Source organism: Syngnathus leptorhynchus, chromosome 21 (assembly GCF_054491065.1).
Source record: "Syngnathus leptorhynchus isolate UIUO chromosome 21, UIUO_Slep, whole genome shotgun sequence".
Taxonomy (NCBI): Eukaryota; Metazoa; Chordata; class Actinopteri; order Syngnathiformes; family Syngnathidae; genus Syngnathus; species Syngnathus leptorhynchus.
The window spans coordinates 6,404,241-6,427,096 of record NC_141215.1 but is presented as its reverse complement, the minus strand read 5'-3'; the positions used below and the strand labels follow the sequence as shown (position 1 = coordinate 6,427,096).

At 50.9% G+C, this 22,856-nt stretch overlaps 2 protein-coding genes across 5 annotated transcripts in view; one reads left to right on the top strand and one right to left on the bottom strand.

Moving 5' to 3' along the window:
* ppp1r12a (protein phosphatase 1, regulatory subunit 12A) overlaps window positions 1–22,856 on the bottom strand; it is a 36,110-nt gene that overhangs the window by 6,502 nt on the left and 6,752 nt on the right. For all 4 annotated transcript variants that reach the window (XM_085901807.1, XM_085901806.1, XM_085901808.1 and 1 more), the window contains exons 4-16: window positions 15,531–15,595; window positions 11,261–11,523; window positions 11,120–11,171; window positions 10,322–10,445; window positions 8,847–9,338; window positions 2,698–2,828; window positions 2,020–2,138; window positions 1,606–1,765; window positions 1,378–1,522; window positions 1,223–1,297; window positions 1,066–1,157; window positions 824–990; window positions 621–721 (exon numbers count right to left, since the gene is read on the bottom strand). In XM_085901807.1, coding sequence (XP_085757933.1) covers window positions 621–721; window positions 824–990; window positions 1,066–1,157; window positions 1,223–1,297; window positions 1,378–1,522; window positions 1,606–1,765; window positions 2,020–2,138; window positions 2,698–2,828; window positions 8,847–9,083 — 1,227 coding nt within the window. In that variant the 5' untranslated portion in view covers window positions 9,084–9,338; window positions 10,322–10,445; window positions 11,120–11,171; window positions 11,261–11,523; window positions 15,531–15,595. The remainder of the gene's footprint in view (window positions 1–620; window positions 722–823; window positions 991–1,065; window positions 1,158–1,222; window positions 1,298–1,377; window positions 1,523–1,605; window positions 1,766–2,019; window positions 2,139–2,697; window positions 2,829–8,846; window positions 9,339–10,321; window positions 10,446–11,119; window positions 11,172–11,260; window positions 11,524–15,530; window positions 15,596–22,856) is intronic.
* Window positions 13,356–14,619, top strand: rps16 (ribosomal protein S16). Its single transcript, XM_085901812.1, has 6 exons — window positions 13,356–13,486; window positions 13,579–13,630; window positions 13,939–14,040; window positions 14,126–14,222; window positions 14,297–14,344; window positions 14,424–14,619. Exons 2-6 carry the CDS (start codon window positions 13,583–13,585, stop codon window positions 14,567–14,569), a joined length of 441 nt encoding a protein of 146 aa, XP_085757938.1. The 5' UTR covers window positions 13,356–13,486; window positions 13,579–13,582; the 3' UTR covers window positions 14,570–14,619.

The window sequence follows — 22,856 nt, the reverse complement described above, 5'->3', positions numbered from 1 at the left end:
AGTGCAGCAGGTGGGTGAGAGAGGAGAAAACACCACCAAACTGGCCTCACCGTGGCTTTTTGGGGCACGAGAGAAATGCCAGTTTTACGCAAGCCTTGACGCCACAATGCGGGGCAGCCCGGCTCCGCCGCCGGCACGGCCACGGGGGGCGCAACGCAATCAAACTAAAAGCCAACCCAAGACACAGAGCCAGCAGACAGACAGACAGACAGAGAGAGAGAGAAGGGAGGGGGTTGAGAGGCCAGGACTGAAGCAGCGAAAAGAACAACCCCCCCCCCCCCCCCCAAAAAAAAGCACACTGCAGCAAGGACAGCCTTTTCCTTTGAGGTCCACTAACGCCACACAAACATGACTTGCCAAGTGGCAAACATTTGCTGCAAGAAAAGACAAACGTGTGGGTTACCAGGCTTCAAAGGAGGATTTCGAAAAAAAAAAAAAAAAAACACACACATTTGCATGAAAAAGAAGGGGTTCATCTGAAAGATGCAAAGAGAAACCCTTGGAGTTTCAAATCCACTGACCAAGGAGGAGGCATGCGTGTCCATTCTACCAGCAGAGGGCAGCAGCTGCAAAAGAGGCCCTGCCTGCACTTGCTCAACATGCTAACATATTTAGGCTACCTTCTTGGTGGGCGACGGCGGGCTGCTTGGGGAGGACACGTCGATGGTGGTCGGGACGGGCGTTGTGCTGTTGCCCACCGATGCCGAAGGTTTGCCCTTGTCTAGACCAACAAGAGGAGGTCAGAGTTAGCCGGTCTGCATTTTTTTTTTATAACTCCAGGAGTTCCCAGAAATGAAGCAGAGGCAGCCCTGGTTCAACTCACCCGCTTCGTTCTCCGACTCGGAATCTTCCTCCTCCTCCTCTTCGCTGGAGCAGCTGGACTCGTCTTTCTTGCCCTCCTCTTCCTCGTCCTCCTCGTCCGCCTTCTCGGGCTCCAGCGCCTCGATCCGCGGAGCGCTTTTCTCCGACTCCAGTAGAAGCGTTTCTTTGCTGCGGCGCACGAGTTTGAATCCCGTCAGAGGCGGCGGCGTGACCGAGACGCGACGCGGTCCGGCTTTTGGTTACCTCTTGAGCGATTTCAGCGATTGGTTGTTGTCCCCCGTGGTGGTGGTTTCAATCAGCGGAGACTTTTTGATGTCTTTCTTTTCGCTCAACAGCTGGAATAAAGAGTGAAAATGAGAGGCCAACATTTCCCAGATGATTGCCGGCGCTTGACTCGTACCAGATTTTGTTTCTTTTGCAACTCTTCAAGGTAGCCCAGAACGTCTTCGTCCGAGACATCAAACGGTGTCTGGCCCTGATGCACAGTCACCAGTGTCAAAAAAGAAAAGGAAAAAGGCAATCTTTTTTTTATTTTTTTTTTATTGCGACACCAACCATTTTATTGATGACGTCCATGTCGCAAAGGTTCTCCACGAGTATCCGGCAGGCCTCCTCTTTGCCCCAGTGTGCCGCCGCGTGGAGAGGAGTCCAGTCGTCGTAGTCTTTAATATTTACATCATACCCTGCTTGGATTAAAAGCCTGCCCGATACAAAAACAGGCACGGGAACCATGATTGAGATTTCCTTGCAGGTTTTTCAGGCGAGCGGCTGGCCGGGGCTTACTTTAAAACCTCCACGTAGCCCTTGGCGGCGGCCACGTGCAGCGCCGTTCCTCCAGACTTGGCGTGGCGGGTGTCCTGGATCTGGCCGCTGTTGACCCACTGGCGGGCGTCGCGTAGCATGACGCGTTCCTCCTCCTTGCGGGCCGCCTCGATGTCCACGCCTGCGTACACGGCCAAACGTATCCCGTGAGCTCGACTCACGCTCCGGAGCCGGCGCCAAACTTCTGTCGGCGTGCCGTGAGTTAGCGGCCAGTTAATCGGGTCAATGTGTCGGCGCCGTACGACAAACAAGGCCTGCATTGTGTCTCCAGACACCTGGTCCGCTGGCTAAACTAAATCAGCGCAAAACGCCGCCGGCCCGGCCGCTTGTCAGCTGAGTGCTACGACACAAAAACAGAGAAGCGGGCCGGCGTACCTTGCCGGTTGATTTCGTTCTGCAGGAGATCTTTCATGGCGTCCTCCTCGGCGATGTCCAGCGGCGTCTCGCCCTCGCTGTTGACCACCCCCACGCTGGCCCCCTGGCTGATGAGGTACCTGCCGATCGAGACGCGAGCACCCGCTTTCAAGTCTTGCGTGGCAGAAAAGAGCCAATGTGTCTCTGACACACTTTTGAAGTTTCTTTTTATAGAAGAGAGGCCACAGTTGATTGACTTACGTCCAATTTGGTAAGATAAGTAGTCATCTTAATCAGTTGTAAAATGGACGCAATAAAGATGGGCGGAATGTACGCGGCTGATTAACGAGCGCAACGACCCCGGGCCGCACTTTGCCCTTTGACCTCTCGCTCGGCATCTCGACATTGGCCACTTTGTGGCGCAACGTTGTTGTTGTTGTTGTTTGCCGGCTCGCCCGACTAAAAGGAGCCTTCTTCTTTTTCCCTGTGTGACGCATTGTCTCCATTAGTCACCAGCCTGAGCAGCCACTTGACCCTCCGCTTTCGCTAGCACAGAATTTCTCTCCCGAGGCTTCCGCAAAGTGCGGCGGCTAAATATGGAGCCTGGCGGCAAATCAGGTCATAAAACGGGAAGCCAGCACTCCCGCCAGCGGCCCCGATGCCCCCCTTGATGAGATTGCAAGGCGCGCCGCCACTCACTCTGCGATGCCCAGGTAGCCGCAGGAGGCGGCGGCGTGGAGGGGGATCCAGCCCTCGTTGTCGGGTTGGTTGATGCTGGCCCCTTGCATCACCAGGAATGTCACCATGTCCGGGTTGTCGTCGATGCAGGCCTGGTCGCAAAAAAAAAAAAAGATCCATACAATTGTTAACTGGACGTTCTGCTATCTAGTGGACGTGCTCACACAAATACATTTATAGTTGTGGCTCTGATAAATAATCTTTAAGGAATTATTGGAGTGACCAGAGGAAAAACCCTGGCCAGCTTGAGAAGGTTGAGGCAAATGCACGAGCTGGCTGATATTTGACTACTTTGAGAATAAACACGTGAGCTTCTTTGCTAGACTGGCCTTGCAATTACCACAGCGCACTCATAAAAATCCCCACTCACCCACCATCCTTCAACACAGCGCCTGGACTGTCTCTCTCTCTCTCGCGCAGCTGAGGTTGCTATGACAACAAAGTCATTGACATCAGATAGACACACACACATGCGCATGTGGCCGGCCTCACGTTCGGGGCACACGTCTATCTGGCTGCAATCCTTGTCCAAATTTGGTTGCTTTGCACGGCCGTAGATGGCCAAGAGCGCCGAGTATCTGCGCTCGGCTTATCTCGCCGTGTGTGCTTGCGCTCGTGCGTGCGCGTGAAGGGAACATCTTTTGCCACAGGTGGATGACGCCAACAACAACAACAACAACAAAATGATTCTTTAAAAGCAATGACTACAGGTGTCAAACGTCAGGCAGTGAGCTCGGCTTCCATTTTTCCTTCTTCCTCGTTTGAAACTAAGCGTGAAAAATGATAAACAAAGGCAGGGGCGATTATGTAATACGAGGATTCGGGTTCTCATGCAGAACTTATTAGGCGAGGGGACGAGACCGGAAGTGACTCGTTCGAGGAACACCGTCCGGCTGACGTCGTGGCTCGCCGTGTTGATAGATAATCCCGACGGCATTTCGATGTTTTCATTCCATTTAAACTCATCTTCTGTTCAATTTGATGCTCGGACAGACGGAATCTATTGATTTGGCTGCATATTCATTTTGAAAACGCAAACTTTTGTTGTTGTCGAGGTTTTGCCATCATTTCTTTCAAATTGAGGCCCCCCCGACAGCCTTGAGGAAGCTATTGCGTTTCCCGCTGCGGATTTATTTTGCCTTTTGGCCTCAAATCGTGCCGACCGCAAAAGCGCCCTCCTCTCCTCTCGGCCCTGCCTGGACTAGCATACCAGTGGAGAAATTCCCAGATAAGTATTACTCCTAGCCTCGGGGCTCTCAGGCGTCGGCTGCGCTCTGGCCACGCCCGCCAGCCCTCGTCATCCGGCGCCTCCGCCGGCCGTTTCCACAAAAGGAATTCCTCTGTGGACGAGGGGGTCCGAGGGCGCTTAATGCCTAAAATAAAATGGTCAGAAAAGATCAAAGAAAGATGAGGAACTTTAAGTTAGGTAGAAGAAGGCGGACGGACGTGCCGCTAGAGAGTTCCCGCGCTTGTTTGTCGGGTTCGGGAGGCCGCAGGGTATGAGGGGGAGGGCGAGGGGGGGGCTGAAGGGCGACCAGCTGGGTCCCTACACACAGCAAGATGAGCTCACTTCTAACACACACACACACACGCTGCCTCTAGCTGCTACCGATGACGACCATATAAGGACGTGGGATTCCCGTGGAAAAAGAGGGGCAAGATTGAGGAAGAGCGGGGTCAAAAAAAAAATGCCTGCGAGATTTTAGCAGGAGAAAGGGGCCGCCGATATTCCCGAGCAGATCGCCGTTTACAATCATTAGCCAATACGGCCGGTGATAAGAGGAGAGGCGAGTGCAAGGAGGAGGCGGCCTCAGCAAAGAGGAAATGAGAAAAATAAACAGCCACTTCCTGTTGCTCTTCAGGGCCCCGGCGACGCTTTCCGATCGCTCGCCGAGGAATCCCGGAGAGCCACTGCCGTGTCATTTGTTTGACGCCTCCTCCGAGCCGACATCCAGGAAGTGAGATAACGTGGCCTTCCTTGGATGGAAATGTCGCAATATGAAAGCTGGTCAAAGCGCCTGCAAAAAGCCGCGCACGCTCACCCGTCACTTATTGGTGCTCTTTGTTTTTTTTTAAACTGTCATGCAAATGACACGAATTGCTGGAGAGGGGGTGGGGGGGGGGCTCATCAATTATTCACTCTGCAGTCAATTAACATTCAATTTACTGAGCCGGCCTTCAAGCTCGACAAAACACAAAAGCGCACCGGAGCAAATTAATTCAATTTCACACTTTGATGAATCAACTGTACGTTCCTTGATCTGCAACGCCGTGATGGGCTTTGTGAAAAATGCGCCCATCTTAATGATGTCGTATGCCATCCACCAAATCCATAAATCAGCAAGCGGCCATTTTGTGACAGAAGGAATGTTTGTCGGCGGACAACAAATGGACACGCGCACTTCCACAATGAGGAATTTGCCGTCTCCCCGTCCAGGTGTTTGCACTTGCGAGGCGGCTCGTAAAAAAAAAAAAAAAAAAGCAGAGCGGCCTCCCGCCGTCGCTTCTGCTGAAGACAGAGCGACGTGATGCCGCGGGGCGCATTGATGAGCTGAAGTCATCCTGCAAACATTTGAAAAGCCTACGCGCAACCTTCGCCAAATTTGAGCCCGGGTCAAGTCCGCGTGGCGATTTGCAGGAATTCTTTCTTCTGCCCTCGGGTGAACCCGTTCCAACCTCCCGCCGACAACCTACGGCGGACGTGACGGCCTTAAGGTGAGCGTCACGGGCGAGTCACGGCCGCCGCCGACCCGGCATCGCATCATCGACATCACAAGGACTTCCTGCCGGATGATTACGGGGTCGACCTGCCAATTACAGACGTGAGAATGTAGGCGCTCGCTTAGTCACTCGAGTGTTGCCGGGTCCAAAACCTGAAATTTTGAACACCGGTCCGGGAATGGAGCGAGCCCGACATGCTTGCTGCTGCCATCTGTTTGCACACACAAAAAAAAAAAGATAGGCCACAGATTGAGGTTGACCCGATTTCCCGTTTAACGCAGCGTGGTTAATTGCATCAAAATGATGACAGCGGGACCGCCCCCAAAAAGAGATCAACTGGAAATCCAGTTCATGAATAATTGAGAAGGTGCACCTTGGGCAACGACATTAGAAATGCGCCAGTGACTCTGGACGAGCCCCTCATTTTACAAACAAAAGGCTTCCAGCTGAATTTTGGACTATTTTCATTCATTTCCAGTTGAATTAAATGACGGTCAATCCCCCCCCCCCATCAACCTGACTCATTTTCTCGCCGCCGGGCTCTGCCAAACGCTTTCCTTCTCACCCTCAGTTATGCAACTCCCACTCTGTACATGCAAATCCACCGACGCGCTCTGTTCGAGTCGTCGTCGTCGCCATGGCGATCCGCTCCAGATAAAGTCACCGACTTTGGGTTGGAATCGGGCGACGGTTGCGTTGGCCCGGCAGGAGGAAAGCAAAAGTTCAGGTGTGGGTCAGCGCGGAGCTTTTCTTGGTTACCTCCACGCTAATTGGCTTGATGGAGCTCAGCAACATGGGGACAGGCCGAGGGGGGGTTAGGTGACAGCTGAGGAATGTCTGCGCCGCTCGCTCTTTGCCATGGTTTTCAAATAGTGTCATGTGAGGAATGTGGAGGCCGAGGCGACGGCACTCGGAATGCTACGCTCCCGCGACCAGTTTAGCAAAGAGGACGCGCTTTTCACTTTTTGACGCCCACCTGAACCAGAGCGCCGAGATAAGAATGCATCGGCGGGCTTATGCGTTTTGTATCTGGGACTTGAGAGGGCTCTCGCTATGACGTTGCCATTATTAAAACGATCAAAGAACACGAGCCGAAAGCGCGCAATCTTAACACGTATTATGTCATCTGGAAAAAGACAAAAATATCCTAACTGCAGATTTTTAAATATATCATCGTGTGTAGCTCGCTCAAGAAATGTTTTGCTCTGACCAGCCAATCAGACGGTGGAAAATGCTGACGTTATCATTGCTAAAACAAATTCGAGATCGGATGGGTTGAGCCCCAATTGCCGATTTAGTTTTAACGACATCAGTCGACACTAGTTATTCTGAAGGTTCTGGGCAGATTAGATTAGCTAAACGAAACGCTAGCAAATGAAAAGAGGAGACTACAGTTGCTGGAACAAATACCAAAATGAGGTGGTAACGAAGGTCCAGTGCTTCTGATAGAGCAAAGCGTCCAATGGCGGAATTCCGCCAGCGGGACAGGCGGCTGGCTGGTGACTCCTTCCCAATGCCAGATTACGCCAGGCCCTCCACTAGAAAGCGTGGCCACCGACTGAGTCATAGCCAAAGTTAGCATCATGGCTTGAAACACAGTCAGGGGAACTTGCGCCCGCGGTATTTATAACCCTGCCCCGGTCAACGGCTTTCGGGAGCGATACGCCACGACAGCCTCTCTTCCCCCCAGCCCCGAGCGATGATGCGCCGTGCCTCCCTTACGAAATGCAACAAAGACACGGGCGTCGTGTTGACTTCTGGAATTTAGCGGGCTGTAGTGCCACCTTCGCTCCTTAAAAAGGCCACTCTGCAAAAACATTGCAAGCACTACTACACACAGAGCGCAGCTTCTCCACTCCAGAGATGGTTACGTCTCTCTTGCGAGTCGCCATCCCAAAAAAAGGCAACTGCGATCTTTGCGCACAGACAGACAGACAGACAGGGAGTATTACGTGTACAATTGAATGAGAGCCATGCAGATACATGTGATTCTTCGAAAAATGTTAACAGGTGTTGACAAATAGAGCGAGGTGAGCACGTGATGACGCAGAGCTTAGTAGTCAAGTGAGTAAGAAAGTGACATCACCGCCTATCTATGCATGAATTCTAGGTTTGATAGCAGAATTCTCGCATTAGTCTCCAGACAATTTTAGCACTTGGACAATTGTCAACAACAAAGCTGCTGTCATCAAGACTATTGCTAAAAATACCCCGAAGTAGAGTAGGGGCCACGAGAAACACAAGAATGGACTGATGAATGCCGAGCCAGCACAAATTGCACAAGTTCATGAAACTTCACGAGTGCACATCACTGAGTCACTTGTGAGGATCTCAATTGTGATATGACGTCAAGCGCAGTTCTGCACTCTTTTAACACATGTTACACAAATGCGAAATTTGATCATGTCTGGTTGAAGAAGTCAAGTTAATGGTGCCAATCGTCAGGCCAAAGAGCTGCCATCTCATCATTTGACTGCAAGGGCAGCTAGCCTCGCTAACAGGGGAGAAGCTAGCTCGGGAATGTCGACATGTCAGTGGATTTAAAAGCACACGTTCGCACTTTGAAAGTCATTACATGTCAACTTTTGTGGCTCAAAAAAGTTACTCGAGGACTGGACGTTTACAAAGACAGCTAATCCAAAGACAAACTCAAACTAAACGATCGATGGTGGCTAACTGGAGCTGCATACTTGAGCTAACCTAACATTAGCATTCGCCTGTTAATCCAGCCATAATGTACGGTGAAACCAACACAGCACTGCGGAATGTTTTAATAAAACCAACAACAAGACAATATATCAACTTGTGGCGAACACGGGCGTGTGATCGGAATAATATATGATCGCCAACTAGCCACTGTTGCTAACGGAGGGCTTATCAACAAACCGACTTTAGCCGCTAGCACGTAGCCACAAAACGCTCATTTCTACCTTGTTAAATCAAGCATGTCTCAATCGGTGACAACGCCAAACGAAGTAGCACCGGTTTACCACGAATTAGCACGCGGAAAAAAAAGTAGAAAACGAACTGACAGATCGCACCGAAGCGCCACAGCCGCTGCATTGCCAGCATTTAGACGGCGCCCACTGAATCGGGCTATCGCCTGGTGTGAAGTACAGTTGCCTCCAAAAGGCTTTCAAAAAACCACAATAACAGCAACGCACCGAGCCGTTAACTTTGCTACGTTCACACAATTAAAAAGGCAACTTATACTGGACGGAAGTGAAAACATGAGCACCCGGAGCAGGGCAGTGTGAGCGGCCGTGCTCCGGGGCTCCAAGTAGGTAAACAACGGGAGGAGAACCAGAATGGCCTCCACTTGACAGGTGTTCAAGGGATATTCGTGGCGATCGCGGCCGGGCCCAGCTTGGGTTCGAGGGTTCACCAACCTGGTGGAGGGCGGTGAGCCCGTCGACGTTGGCGTAGTTGATGTCGGCGCCGCGGTCGAGCATTCGCAGCACCTCCTCCGTGTCGCCGCTGGAGCAGGCGGCCAGGAACACGGCGCCATCGTCGAACTTCACCTTCGTCTTCTTCTTCTTCAGAATCGGCGGCTCCAGGTCCGTCTCGGAGCCCAGCCACCGCTTCAGCTGCTCATTCCTCTTCTGCTTGGCGTCCGCCATCTTCATCCCCCTCCTGTCTCGGGCTTCTTATCTTCCTCCGAGAGAGGATATACTTTATAGTGGCACTATCCCACAGCGCACTGGGGCGTGGGAAGGGAGGGCTGCGTGAGGGGAAGGAGGTGGAGGGCGGACCGGGGCTAGGACGAGGAGGAGGAGGGACGATCGGAGCTCGGCGTCAGCGCGAGAAGAGGGCGGATGGATTGTTGCCTCGTAGTCTCGCGAGATCGCCGCGATGGACGAACTGCAGTGTGACGTCACCTGCTGGGGAGAGAGAGAAAGCGAGAGAGAGAGAAAGCGAGAGAGAAAGCGAGAGAGAGAGAGAGAGAGAGAGAGAGAGAGAGAGAGAGAGAGAGAGAGAGAGAGAGAGAGAGAGAGAGAGAGAGCGTAATCCTTATAAACTGACTGACACCAAATAAGACGATGCAGCGCTTGAAAATATTACATAAGAGCCAGTAGGCAGGCACTACTCTGACGTCCCTTGGCTAAATGTGCATTGGAGAGATGAACTTACTTGCATGGATGAGAGCCAAAAATATTGATATCGTGACAAAAACTAGATGAGAATAAAACCCCCAAAAGCTAAAGAAGCGTTCGCGCTGCAACTATGGCAAGCTATTGTTTACAGTGTCAATATGAACTTGGATGCTAACCAAAACAGCAGCACCTAACAAAGCAGGTAAACATATTGAAGATATTGCACTCCAGTAGACTCTTGTTTATGCTAGGTACAGTATTTGAATTAGACACCTCCCTCCAGCTACAATAAAGAAAGTCCCGCAGCCTTTATTTGTTGTATTAACGCTGCAGATAAGGGTATCACCAATCTGTTGTCAGGGTGATTCCATCTCTCTCTCTCCATCTGAGGACGTTCAGAACATGAAAGCCGGCCGGTCCGGGCGTCTATCTTCCTGATAGCGGCCCTCCACATCCCTGGGGCGCCAACCGCAGGCAGGGGGTGACACGGGGAGCATGGGAGCGGGAATCGTCCACACTTGAAACTTCCTGGCTATCTCCCTCCGATGAGTGCCGGGGCGCCCCCTAAACGGGACCGGGAGCACTTGGGTCCATTTGGAGTTGTGTGTTTTTTTACAAAGGCCGCTATCAACGCCGTGGGGGGGGGGGGGGGGGCCTCCGAGCTGACTCGCAAGCGATATCAGTGCGCTGACACCTCCGACCGCGGTTTCCTGAAAGCGACGCTGCTAATAGAACAACGGTGCAGTTGTGGCCATGAAAGCAAATTGTACCTGTTGTGTCCTCAAACTGTCGTTGGGGTGCAAAAGCAGAAGCTTGTTGAACCCAGCGACCGACCGTTAGACCAAAGGGGAAGTGCCTTAAGAACCCGTGAAGTTGCTCATGCGACACTGCTTCCTGAAATTGAAGAGCCAAAGACAAAAGTCAAAAGACGAATCCACGAGCGGACATGTTGCATGTTCTAAAATCAGCCGCTCCTACCAATAGTGAGTATGCAGTTTCCATGACAACCAGCTCTGCTACGTTCTAAATAAAAGCTCCAGCTCCTACTCTTACAAGAATAAAAAAAAAAAGTCGTTTGCTGCCGAGCCCTCGTACCTGCGTCGTAAATGGGGACCTTTGCCTGAAGATGTGGGTGGGAGTGAGAGGGAGGCAGCGGAGAAGAAGAAAGTGTGTGCATGTGTGTGTGGGCTCGGCGGCCTTCCAGCGCAACTTGCTTTGCTTTTCGACTCCAATCAAAACAAGCACAAATCAAAGCGGTCAAAAACAACTTTTTCCATGTTTCGGTTTCATCATCTTATTGATACAATTTCTAATCTCTATTTTAGAAATAATGACCTTGTCATTTTTTTGTCTTGTCATCTTTTGTGGGCTCATCCGCGACATAAATGGCACATTTATCCAGATCTTCACCAAGGGGGAGGGGGAGGAGGTGGAATGCTAAAAATAGCCAGGCTACATATATGTACATAAAGTGTGCGCGCAGCATTCCCCGGATAACAGCAGATGGCTTGCGGATAACACACGCGCACGCACACACGCACGTACATACGTGGTTGGTGGGCGCTCACCTTGATAGGTACAAAGCAGTGCTTGAAGCTTCACAACCTGCAGTCCGTCAAGCTGGAATGGTCACATATGGGCAGAAAAAAAAAATGAAAATCAGCAATCAACGACGCTGACACTGATTGACTTATGAGTCGTCTGAGTACCCGTCAGAGCGATTGAGTGAAAATTGGCCACTTTGGAAGGACAAAATGTCAAGTGGGGAAACGTGCGGAGGCAGGATGTGATCTGATTGGTTGCCCGCAAAACACAAGTGAGCGCGGGCTACTTGCTCATCGTGCGTCCTTCTCTGCCACGCCAGCCTCATCTCATCTTTCATAACAGCTCTGGATGCACGCAGCGGGGTGAAGTCATCAGCAGCCCCATTTGTGTTCTTCTTCTCTCTCTGCATGATGAGTTTGGCCCAAGACTGCAAGGAGGGAGAAGAAAAAAATAAAAAAAACACGTCAAGGTGGGGGTGCGCGGGAGGAAAGAGTCCACGACATCATCTCTCCACGCCTTTTAAGGAGCTCTCCGGCGGAGGCCTGACAGCGCTGGCCCACTTTCCCATTGCCGCGCTTCCCAGCCTTTCCTCTTGGGAGACAAACGCCCGCACACACACACATACACAGACAAAATGGCTGCCGTTTTTTTGCTACTTTTGTTTCGCGGCAAATGTAGCACCAGCTCGTCCGAGTTGCGCGATTGCGACGAGCCATCGACGAGAATAACAAAAAGAGTGGAAGCAAAATGAGAGCTTTGGATGCCGTGTCCCCATCTTCAACCCACTGAGTCATCCGTGACCCTTGAACCCACGCACACACACACACGCACTGGCAGAAAGATGATGGAAAATAAGAGCGATGGAACAAGTGAAGGAGGCGAGTGACACTAACAAAGGGGAAGTGGTGTGTGTGCGTGCGTGTGTGTGTGTGTGTGTGTGTGTTGAAGCAGCACACTTAGATACACTTAGTGGATTCTTTTTTTTTTAAGCGGTATTGAGTAGTTTCATTTCACTTGCACATTTGGAGGTGATTTACAGTTGTCGACTTTCTCCTGTGCAATTGTTGGGCTGATTTAGGGTATTCTCATCTTGACTTGTGCATTTTGGAGTGATTTATGCTAGTCTTACTTTAACTTGCGTGGAAAAAAAGGCCAAAGCCTTTTGAGGCTCATCCGTAAGGGATATAAAAGGCAAAGCGCGTTGACATCAATCCCGTGCTGGACTTTTCCGCCCGCTGAACCCACAAGAGTTCTCCCGGCCGGGTTGCCGCGGCAACAGCGCCGGTGTATACCTCACAGAAGCTCGGGCGCTCTCCCGGGTGAACTTCAATTACCGGCAACACGTTTCCCCCCCGCTCGCCGCTGGCCTATTATGGTTAAAGGAGCGGCGGCAGTGGGCCGGGAACGGCATCTCCTCCGCACTAAATCTCGGCGCGTTTGTCTCGTGCTCACGGCGCTGTGACAGGCCGGGGTCAGCGGGGTCTCGCCTTCAGGTGATGTGTTTCCATAAGGCCCGGCCGGCGAGGAAATGCTCATATATGGCGCGCTCTTTATTGACTACTTTTGACAGCCAGACTGAAAAGCTGTCTTTTTGAAAATGTTATTATTGTGATGGTGGACTTCAAAAGGATGTCTGGACTCTGAGGTGAACTTGCCACTCAAGAAACACAGCGAGCTTTCAACGCGCTTCCTATGCAAATGGTGAGGGAGGAGAGAAAAACGTATTGGGGTGGGATTGGAACAGTATTTTAATGAACGTTTGGGGGCATGACGGTAGTCTTGCCGCAGTAATTGTTATGCCGTAGGTAGTCACTACTCGTGTGTTTACTTTTAGGCATCATGCCGCACCACACTGGCCGTCTAAGGATCGGCATTTATGGAGCAAGCACGCGCCGCGAGCTTTGCAATCAAGTTGTGATGAACCACAGCATGAGAGCTTGTTTTGATTTATTCTGGCACAGCAAATTGCTTGTCCTCAGTACTCTCTTTCAGAAGTCAGCTTGTGGTTGATGAGACAACCTGAGCATCAGGCTGCTTGGACAATGAATGGTATTCCTGTTCACCACCGCTAGATGGTGCTACTGTACAAACGACAAATTAGAATTACGTCACTGTTTGCGGAAACAAGTAAAAAAGTAAAAATATAGTAAAAAGATGAATGGAAACTCTAAATGATGCAAGGTAAGAAAGAATACATGTGCAAACATGGCTATTTTAGTCTCATTCGGTACAGTATATAGTCGTGTGGGGAGACGATGGAGATACTGTACAGCAAGAGAAACTGTCGCAAAGCTTGGCCGCAAACGGGCTCCAACCATCGCGAAACAGCCCCTGATGTTCCGCCCGTGAAACCCCGTCGCTCTCTCCGTACGGCAGCCTAGCTGAATACGGTAATGTCCGCCACCTTCGCGTGCTGCTAACTCCCCAATACGCCACTTTTGTCCCCTTTCTAAAAATAAACATTGTGTCCTGTGTATTCCAGAAACATGCCGGCTAAAGGTCCCCTGCAATCTGTCCAGGTTTTCGGGCGTAAAGTAAGTAAAAAGGATGAAACGGGTTCACGTGTGGCGATGCGACTAAGCCAGTGTGGCCTGGGCACCATTAGCTCGCAAAGCTAACATCAAACAAGTTGTTTCGTATTGAATAACATTGGCATGCTATTCATCAATTGCTTGAACTCGCTAGTATTTGTTATTTTAAATTACGATAACACGTACTTACTGTAAGCAAGATTGAAGCTATGACGAGGTATTTGGCCACGTTAGCCACTAGCCGGCTACGCGGTGTGGTCGTCCTGTATCAATCTATATTGTACTTTTATTTTTTTCCCGTCAACTCGTAGAAAACCGCCACTGCAGTCGCCCACTGCAAGAGAGGCAATGGCCTGATTAAAGTGAACGGCAGACCTCTGGAGATGGTGGAGCCCGCCACCCTCCAGTACAAGGTGAGCAAGCCGCTTGGACATAAAAATCCATTTTTAAGTTTCATGTGAGATTAACAACGTGGTTGTCATCCCATTTTTCCTGCAGCTTCTGGAGCCCGTGCTTCTGCTGGGCAAGGAACGTTTTGCCGGGGTGGACATCCGAGTCCGAGTCAAGGGAGGCGGACATGTATCGCAGGTTTACGGTAAGCGGCAAGAAGCCGCAAGATTCATATCTTGAATTCGGCCAACATTAATTGTCATTTTTTATGCTTTCCAGCCATCCGTCAGGCCATCTCTAAATCCCTGGTGGCATACTATCAGAAATGTAAGTCGATGACAACACAAAGTGTCATTCTCTCCAACGAGTTACAGTTAAGGACGTTTTGTGTCTTCCTTCTCGGTAGATGTGGATGAGGCCTCCAAGAAGGAGATCAAGGACATCCTGATCCAGTACGACAGGACCCTGTTGGTTGCCGACCCGCGTCGCTGCGAGTCCAAGAAGTTCGGTGGACCCGGAGCTCGCGCCCGCTACCAGAAGTCCTACCGTTAAAGGCCTTGAATATTTTCATAGTAATAAAAGTGGATGTGAACCCCAGAAAAGTGATCATCTGTCCTCATTCGTTCTGGTGGCACCTGTTGTGTTAGATGCTTTTCTTCTGAAGTGTCACTTTGTAATAAAACAGTCAATACATGAACACAATTTTACTTTTTAAATTTAGATGTTAAGTTCTAAAAAGAATGTTTGAGTAATTCATCAACATAAATGAATACAATTTAAGTGGGGCCAGGTTATTTGTAGATAAAATTATATTCAAATGATCAGCTATGTTGAGTAAAAAAGGTTTTTCTTTTGAAATAAACTAGTTGAGGGAAATGCATACATTTGAGTAAAATAGTTCAAGAACGCAAGCCACACTGCCTACTGTGTGAAACTTAAACGTGCTGTCGTTTGGAATATTAAAACCATATTGGTGGTGGTTTGTATTGCACTTCCAAAGATTCGACAGCAGAGGGCGACAAAGGACAGGATCAAGTGTCTTGTAATGTGTCACATTCATTTAAGTCCCACACTTTTTAAAAAATACTTGATTCATATACATAATCAAAGAAATCCATTTTAGGTGATTAATTACAAATGAAAATGACTTCTTAAAATAATTGTATATACTTATGTAAAATGAGTATTTTTATCATTTATGTAACAACCTGGGTGAACTGTAAAGTAGACATACATCTAAATGTGTATATTTAAAAAAACTATCAACATTCATCTAATTATTTGAAATAATTCTTCAGCACATTTGACACTCCACTTGTGTCCATTCTAGCAATCCAAAGTGTCCCTCGAGCGCAACAGTTTGGTCATGAGCTGATGGCCAGATGTTGCTGTCGGAGGAGGAGGCTGTGAGATTTGTTCTAAAAGGTCCTGTTTACAGCCCTCCCAATAATCAACCCAGCAGGGAAGGCCCGCCCCCCCACCGTGACTGTTGTTTACCACTGTTTACGCTTACCTCCTCTCTTGGACGCCGTCATGGAGGCTGCGGCGGGAAGAACAGGTCTCAAGAAACGTGCGTGCCTGGAAGGAAGCAGCAAGTCAGCCATTTTGCTTGAAACAAGTCATTTAGCTTTGGTCACCTTTATTTTTAACCACTTTTCCAAGCATCCTTGTTCCAACACAAAATCCATAGCTAACAAAAGTGTAAACAACAAATTAAGTCAGTGTGGGATTTGTGAGCGTAACAATCGATTTGGGACATTTCAGCGCCTGATGCGGCGTATCCCCGTAAACGTCCCACAAGTGTCGAGTGAGGCGTCACCGGCCAATGATGAGCGTTTAACACGGCAGCTGCCCGCGTCACGGCTCGTTACCAAGCCCGACGTCGACGACTCTCGCAATCGTGGCAAAAAGAAAGACAAAAAAAAAAAAATGCTGCCAACGAAGGGAATTTTGACTCCTTCTCGGACGCCTGCCTTTCCTCTGTTAACACCGAGGTGCCGGGCCAGGATGCATTTTGTCATCACTTGCACTTTGGGCACACACACGCAATCAACACGTGAAGACACACCCAAAAAAATTCACGAGATGGTGGATGATGACAAGTGTTTTTTAAGAGTGAAATACGGGAACCCGAGTTGACCGATCGCACTCGAATGCGCCGCCAGCTTCAATTCATCGCCCGGCGAGGGCCCCCGATCCAACATGGCCGCCGTTTACTGCTCGGTGTTGCCGCGGTTACCGCAACTAACCGACCGATGAGTGATTTGTCACGCCTGTTATCGGGTCCCAAGCGCAGTCGGGGGACGTCACTCCTCGGTTCCGTTTAGTCTACACTTGAACTCAACTTTCACAAATGTTTTTAAAAAAAGGGAAGAAGCACGTGGTCCAACATTGAAGGCTTCTTTGGGTCCCTTCAAAATTGAGGCCACAGGAGAAGCGAAGGTGCTGTGCATTTTCTCCCGATATTGCAGCGTATCAATTACATCGCGGCGGCCGGCGTTCGGGGCGAGTCGGGTCACTCGAGGGTAAGCGAGAGCCGGACTGTGACGCCCCGACACAATCGCTGGGTCACGCACCCGGCGAACTTTAACCTCAGCTCAAGGCCGCAGCGCTCCGACCTCCGACCTTCACTCCGGAGGGTCAGGGTTCCCGCTCAGGATCCGAGGCGGCACGCCAGACACGCTTTGAAGCGCGCCGCTTATCTTTCACTGCGCGTTGTTGTTGTTGCCATTAAAAGGAGCACGCTTTTCACGAGCTTCTAATTGGAACGTTGCACTCTGACAAATTCCGATTTATGGTTTGGCCGCAGGAACGGACAACGCGGCTTTAAATTTGTTTTTTCCCGTGATGACTTTTTTTTTTCCTTTCTGACCTGACCTCTTTGGTCACGCTCTTTGCTTCCAACATGATTTTGAAGGCTATTGCGAACATCTCCGCGGATCTGGTAGGACTGAATAAATACAATTTGGGGGATGAATGAATTTCCCTCCCCCTAATGTTTGCTGTTGCTACTCTGCCAGCAAACAGCATTCCTCCCGATTTCCAGCACCAAGCATTTAACGAGCCGTCAAATGTCGGCTAAAATGCGCGCGATGGGACTTCTTGGCAAACCTCCCGACAACCTGTTGCGGGGGGGCCGCCCGCTAAGCAGCGTCGTGGCTCAGAATGTTACAAGGGCCGCGAATCGATTGCCCCGCGACTGCCGCCGAGGAGCCCCGCCCCGCCGTGCCATCGGCGTCCGTCGCGGCGGATTAAAAAAACGCTGCGGCTCTCACTCGACACCCATGTGTTCTTATTTGGGGGCGAGCGTGACGGAAGCGGGGGGCCCCCAGGTCGAGGCGTCCCACCTGGCCCCCTGAGCCGCCGGATCACCCGATGGCGCTCATGTTAGCCCTAACTGCAATTCCAGACCTTCTCCTGCCAGCCTTGACTTCTCTTTTTTTTTACGTTTTCCAATCATTGCCGTCATAGCCAGATGGGAGACTTGATTGGAGACTTCCCAGAAACGTCTAGTCATGCCGCTGTTGCCCGTAAAAAGTGACAACATTTTTGCATTAGCGTAGCGCTAGCCTTGGCAGACATTTGGCTTTAGCTCAATGAAAGCGTCGATCTAAAAAGTATCGCGACAACGGACCCCCAAGGAGTCTTCCTGGCATCCAGAACTGATTTTTTTTTTTTGAAATATATAAATAATCTGGATCTCCCAACACCTTATCCGACGCGATAGAAGCGTGATAATCGGGAAACAACGGCTGTTAGTTACACAAAATGCATTAGCGGCGTGAGCCGGGCCAGAGGAAGTGGTGGGATTACGCCGGGCGAGGGCGAGCGCGGGCAGGGGGGGGGGGGGGGGGGGTGCTCCCTCCTGCCCTCTCTGCAGTAAAGTGTCCAGATTTACAGGCCCTCTGAGGGGTGAGGGGGCGAGACACAGATACGCGCTCGTCATCCCGTCAAAAGTAGACAGCTCCTGATTTTAAGATCTTCCTAAATCAGAATGCCACGGACGTCAACGGGGGGTCAGGGAGCGGCGGAGATTGGGTTCCTTTGGGGGAAAAAAAAATCGGTCGTTCACATTCCGAACCGAGATCCATACATGCAAATTTTCCTGCAAATATTGATATTGATTGTATTTGAAATGGGAAGCATCCGCCTCAATTCTGCCAGGTGTCGTTTGGAGCGATGGCGGCTTGGGCAGAAACAGGAAGCATTTTGCGGCGAGGGTCTTGACCCCTCTCATGAGTCAAACGGGGCCCACCCCCGAAGAGACACGAGAAGGTTCCGGTCCTGCCAACAAGGTGTGGAAGGATTATTTTTTTTGGGTTGCTGTCACTGCGGATGCACATGTGTATGGATGGGGGGGGGGGGGGCACATCTGCTTCCATACGCCACCTGAGTGTCAACTCAAAAGCGCTCCACAAAAGGTTAAAGCCGCATCATCCGGAACGTGAGAAAAATTACGCACAAATTTGCCGTTAATCCCGCACATGGCGAGCGGATGCTTTTAGCGCCAGAGATTGTGTTTTATTTTTTTGGCCAAAACACCGATGATGTCATGGGAGCGGCGTGAGTCCTCCCATCTGATATTTCACTTGAATGGAGCGGCCTAAGCGGGCCGGGCCAGCCACCGCCGCTGCGGAGTTGGCTCCACTAACAATCTTTTTTTCCCCCAGCTATCACATTCCCAACACCCTTTGCTTTGATTCAGGGGATGCAAAACTTCAAGCGGACTGTCGTCATGTTGCCTTTTCTTTTTTTATTTTAAGTTGCGATAATCGAAGGGGGGGGGGGGGGGGGGGGGGCAGCATGACCAAACGGTTTTGGCGGAGCAACCTCGCGTAAAAGCGTCTAAAGGAAGCGAGCGTGGAATTTGCACAGCCGTGTGTCTCCCCCCCCGCTGGATGATTTGCTGTCAGGCGTCATATCGCCGCAGAGTCACCTCCAGTTTAGGTTACATGATGGACGACGGGGCACTGGGATCGCCTTTCCGACGCGGCGAGGAGCGTCTGAGATACGACGGTCGTGACACGATTGTTCGCCGCTTAGAATTGAACGGGAGGACGCCGAGGCATCGGGAGGAAGAAGGGTGAGGTGGGGGTCGAGGGGTGATGACGAGGTTACAGGGAACTTCTCTGTTGAGCCTTCATTGAGTACTTGATGGATGCTCTGTAACCAATGGAGGTAAAGAGCACCCCCCCATCTCAAAAGTGAGTCACACACACACACACACACACACACACACACACACACACACACACACACACACACACACACACACACACACACACACACACACACACACACACACACACACACACACACACACACACAAACACACGGCAGATTAACTGTCTGATTTATCGCCATTTACCTCGGGAGAGCAAACAGCTGGGGAATAGCACAAGTGGCTAAGGCATCAATAAATACATTTAAAAAAAAGATGCAAAGCGCACACTAAGCAAGGACCGCTGATGAATATCTCAACTTGTTTTCTAACTATTGATCAACGCTGACAAGACGAGAAGCCCATTGGCGACTGGTCGTTGCGTGCCATCGTTTACGTTTGCGAGCGCGGCACTTGGCCGAGTGTTGTTGCAGGTGAGCATGCGGCCTTCTGCAAACGACCACACGGGGAGGGAGCACCCCCCCCCCCTTCTGCTACCGGCACAACGTCGCCGAGACTCGGGTGATTCATTTGCTCCCCGCGTGGCGCTCATGAGGAGGAGCGCCCCGATGACTCCATCCGACTATTGATCATCATTTGGGAGAAGCGTGAAGAAATGAGTCAAACTTACTCATGGAAGGAATGTCCACGTGGGGGGGGGGATTTGCCTCACAATTCAAAACAGGATGCATTGTGGGAAAGTGGGAAATAACAACAATAGCACTTTTAAGTGACACTGGAGACTTTTTGAGTGCGAGCCAAAAGGAGGTTTAGGGCTTGTAGCGCCAGTCTCGGCTATGGTGATTAGCTGGGGATGGGTGGAAGGGGGAGGGTTTGAGGGGGCGGGCGTTGAGATCCCCACCGGCTTTAACTGTGGGTGGCAAGGAGAGAAAACGAAGCCAAGTTGTTTACGTTGGCTGTTTGTCAGCCGCGTGCATCCTTTTGGAGCAGGCTAAACGGAGACGCGAGGAAATGCTTTTAATCTTTGCTAGCAGACAACAACAAAAAAACTGTTCTCCTTCTCATGACACCATTAATGTGGAACCATTCTTTCTGGGGGTCCACGTTAAGTATGGGGGGTCCCACCTGTCCTGCCGCCCCTCCCAACACCAAGCCAGAGCGGCAGGTCATTTGGCGGCGAGGTGGTCCCGGGCGGGCCACAGCCGCCGACGCGGCGCACAGTGTGAAACGAGGCATTAGAACCCCCCCCTCCCTTCCAAATGGCAAGCGGGACGAGCGGCATCCCGTTGGCTCCGCGTGTGGTCTCTCACACCACAAACAATATAACGAATTAACCAATGTGCGATTTTGTATATTGGGACTGATATTGCGCAACGTGAGCCACGGCCGCTGCACATCAGTTTCCCGCAGCGTGACTAAGCCTCCAGTAACAGGAGCTCCGCCCGACCGTCCTCCCTGCGGACCCTCGTGTCCAACGTGCCCCCTCTCCCCAGAAAGCAACCCCACTCGCTCCCGGTGGCGTCCGCGGGGACCCCGTGAAAGCAAACAGTGAGGTCATCTCCGGGCTCTCATCGGGCCAGCCGGGATTACGCTGGCTGGCAGAGACCCAAAAGGAGAGTGAACTTGGATTAAGTCATTAAAGAGCAGACTCCAGCAGCACGGGGGCTGCTTCTTCTCTTGCTCACCCAACTCGGTTCTGGATTCCTTGTTCTTGCTCCGTTGAGCTCGATAATAGAAGTAGAAACCAAACAATGCTTCAAGAATACGGAATGCCAATTTGACATTGGAGTTATCTCTCAGCATGTCAATAAAAAGCGCAGCGGGACTTTTTTTCCCCACTGTATGCACCTGCACTGCTTTTACGCGCACACACACACATAAACGTATACACACATGCGCGCACGCACATCCTGAAACACAAGCTCCAATAACATCCACAGAGGTAACACTAGAATTTTTATTGTATCAAACAGGTGGCGCCGACCTTCACGCCCGCTCAAATGTTGGGCATCAGGCACGCTCGGAGTCTGCGTGAGTGTGTGCGTGCATGCGTGTGTGTGCTTCACACCTCTGGAATAAATGAAAATGCGTGACAGACAGACACACACACAGACACACACACAGACACACACACACACACACACACACACACACACACACACACACACACACACACACACACACACACACACACACACACACACACACACACACACACACACACACACACACACACACACACACACACGAGTGCACAATGGCTACCCATTATGTGTTTGGACAGTAACGTTATTCCGGATGATTTTTGAGGAAGCAACCTGTTGAAAATAATTCAACCCTGTGTCAAAACACACACATATATACACACACACGTATGCACACTCGCAATGCAACTTTAGGCCCATTCGTCAAGACGAGCGCGATGAATTGTAACTTGCTAGCTTCAAATGAATGGGAAGCAAACTAGAGGCTAAGCTAACATTAGCAAAGCAAATTTTGCTGCAATTCAAAACAACATTTTTAGATTAGGGCTTTCTTCAAAATAATCCGAACTGATGAATTGGCATATGGGTTGACAGGTTAAGCAATGTTGTTTTTTTATCTCATCTGAAGTTTTGGATTTTGAGCAGGCCCGCCCGTCCGCAGCTTTGGTTCTTATTGTTGTGATGAAGCCGATATCAATCTGTCATCAAGTTCCTTCCAAAGAAGCGCAATTAAAGACAGTCACGCCGGGTCATCAGAAAGCATCAAGGCGGAGCGTCCGCGGGATCAGACGGCGGTTTCGGGTGACAAAGGTCCGTGTTCTTTACCCACCGTGGCGCGGCTTTGCTACGTGTTGTTTTAAACGCGGGCCATCGCGCCACATGATGTCAGCGCCCACATCCATCAATACCCCGTTAGATTCTCTCTGGAGCCACCGGCATTAAAAAAAAAAGAAGCCTGATGTTTGTCTGGTAACGCCATCCGCTTTGTTGTTTGGCAAAGGAGCTCCACTTGCCAATTCGGGGACTCATTTTAAAAAGTTCGCTAGCATTTGTTGAGAGGTATAAAACCTCTGTCGCAAATACAAAATCATTTGAGGACCGACCGAGATCTCGGCCCACGTCGCGATCGTCTCGTGACATCAAAGGCCTACGGAATTCTTTTTTTTTTGTTTTGGTGGAAGCGCCTCCAGACGGGAGGTTGGCTGGCGGGGTCAGACGAGATGGCCTATCGTCTGCCCGCTGACTCCACATTAGTCCGGCTGGGGGTGAGGGGGTTACTAATCCGTCACTTTCCCAAATGAAGACAGAATCAATCAGGATGCGAGCGCGGCTCACTGACAAGTCAACGGCGATACGCGGCTTTTATTACGAGAGCGGCCCGTCGAAGAGACAAGGAGAAAGGCCCGGCAGCTGCCGTCCCGTCGCTAATTAGCCCCGGCGGCCATTGGCCAGAACGACGCGATTGAGTCATAACGCCAACGCCGCCAGCTCACGGAGCGTTAGCGGCCGGCCGGCCGGCTCCTCCTCGCCGCTAATTGACAAACTTCAGCCGCTTGCACTTTGAAGGCACCCCCACCCCGCCAGGCCCACCAGGCCCATCGGGGCCTCACTACCCGACCCGCCTTTGAAACCCAAGCCTGCCGCGTCGACCGCCATCTCGGGCCTCGAGTGAGAGGAGCCGTCTGTTAGCTTAGCTTAAGGAGGAGGGGGTGCTTGCCTTTGTTTTGGGTTT

Coding starts and splice junctions, on each gene's coding strand:
- rps16 (XM_085901812.1), top strand. CDS start 13,583: ATGCCGGCTAAAGGTCCCCTGCAATCTGTCCAGGTTTTCGGGCGTAAA. Junction 13,631..13,938: donor TCCAGGTTTTCGGGCGTAAA/GTAAGTAAAAAG, acceptor GTCAACTCGTAG/AAAACCGCCACTGCAGTCGC. Junction 14,223..14,296: donor ACATGTATCGCAGGTTTACG/GTAAGCGGCAAG, acceptor TATGCTTTCCAG/CCATCCGTCAGGCCATCTCT.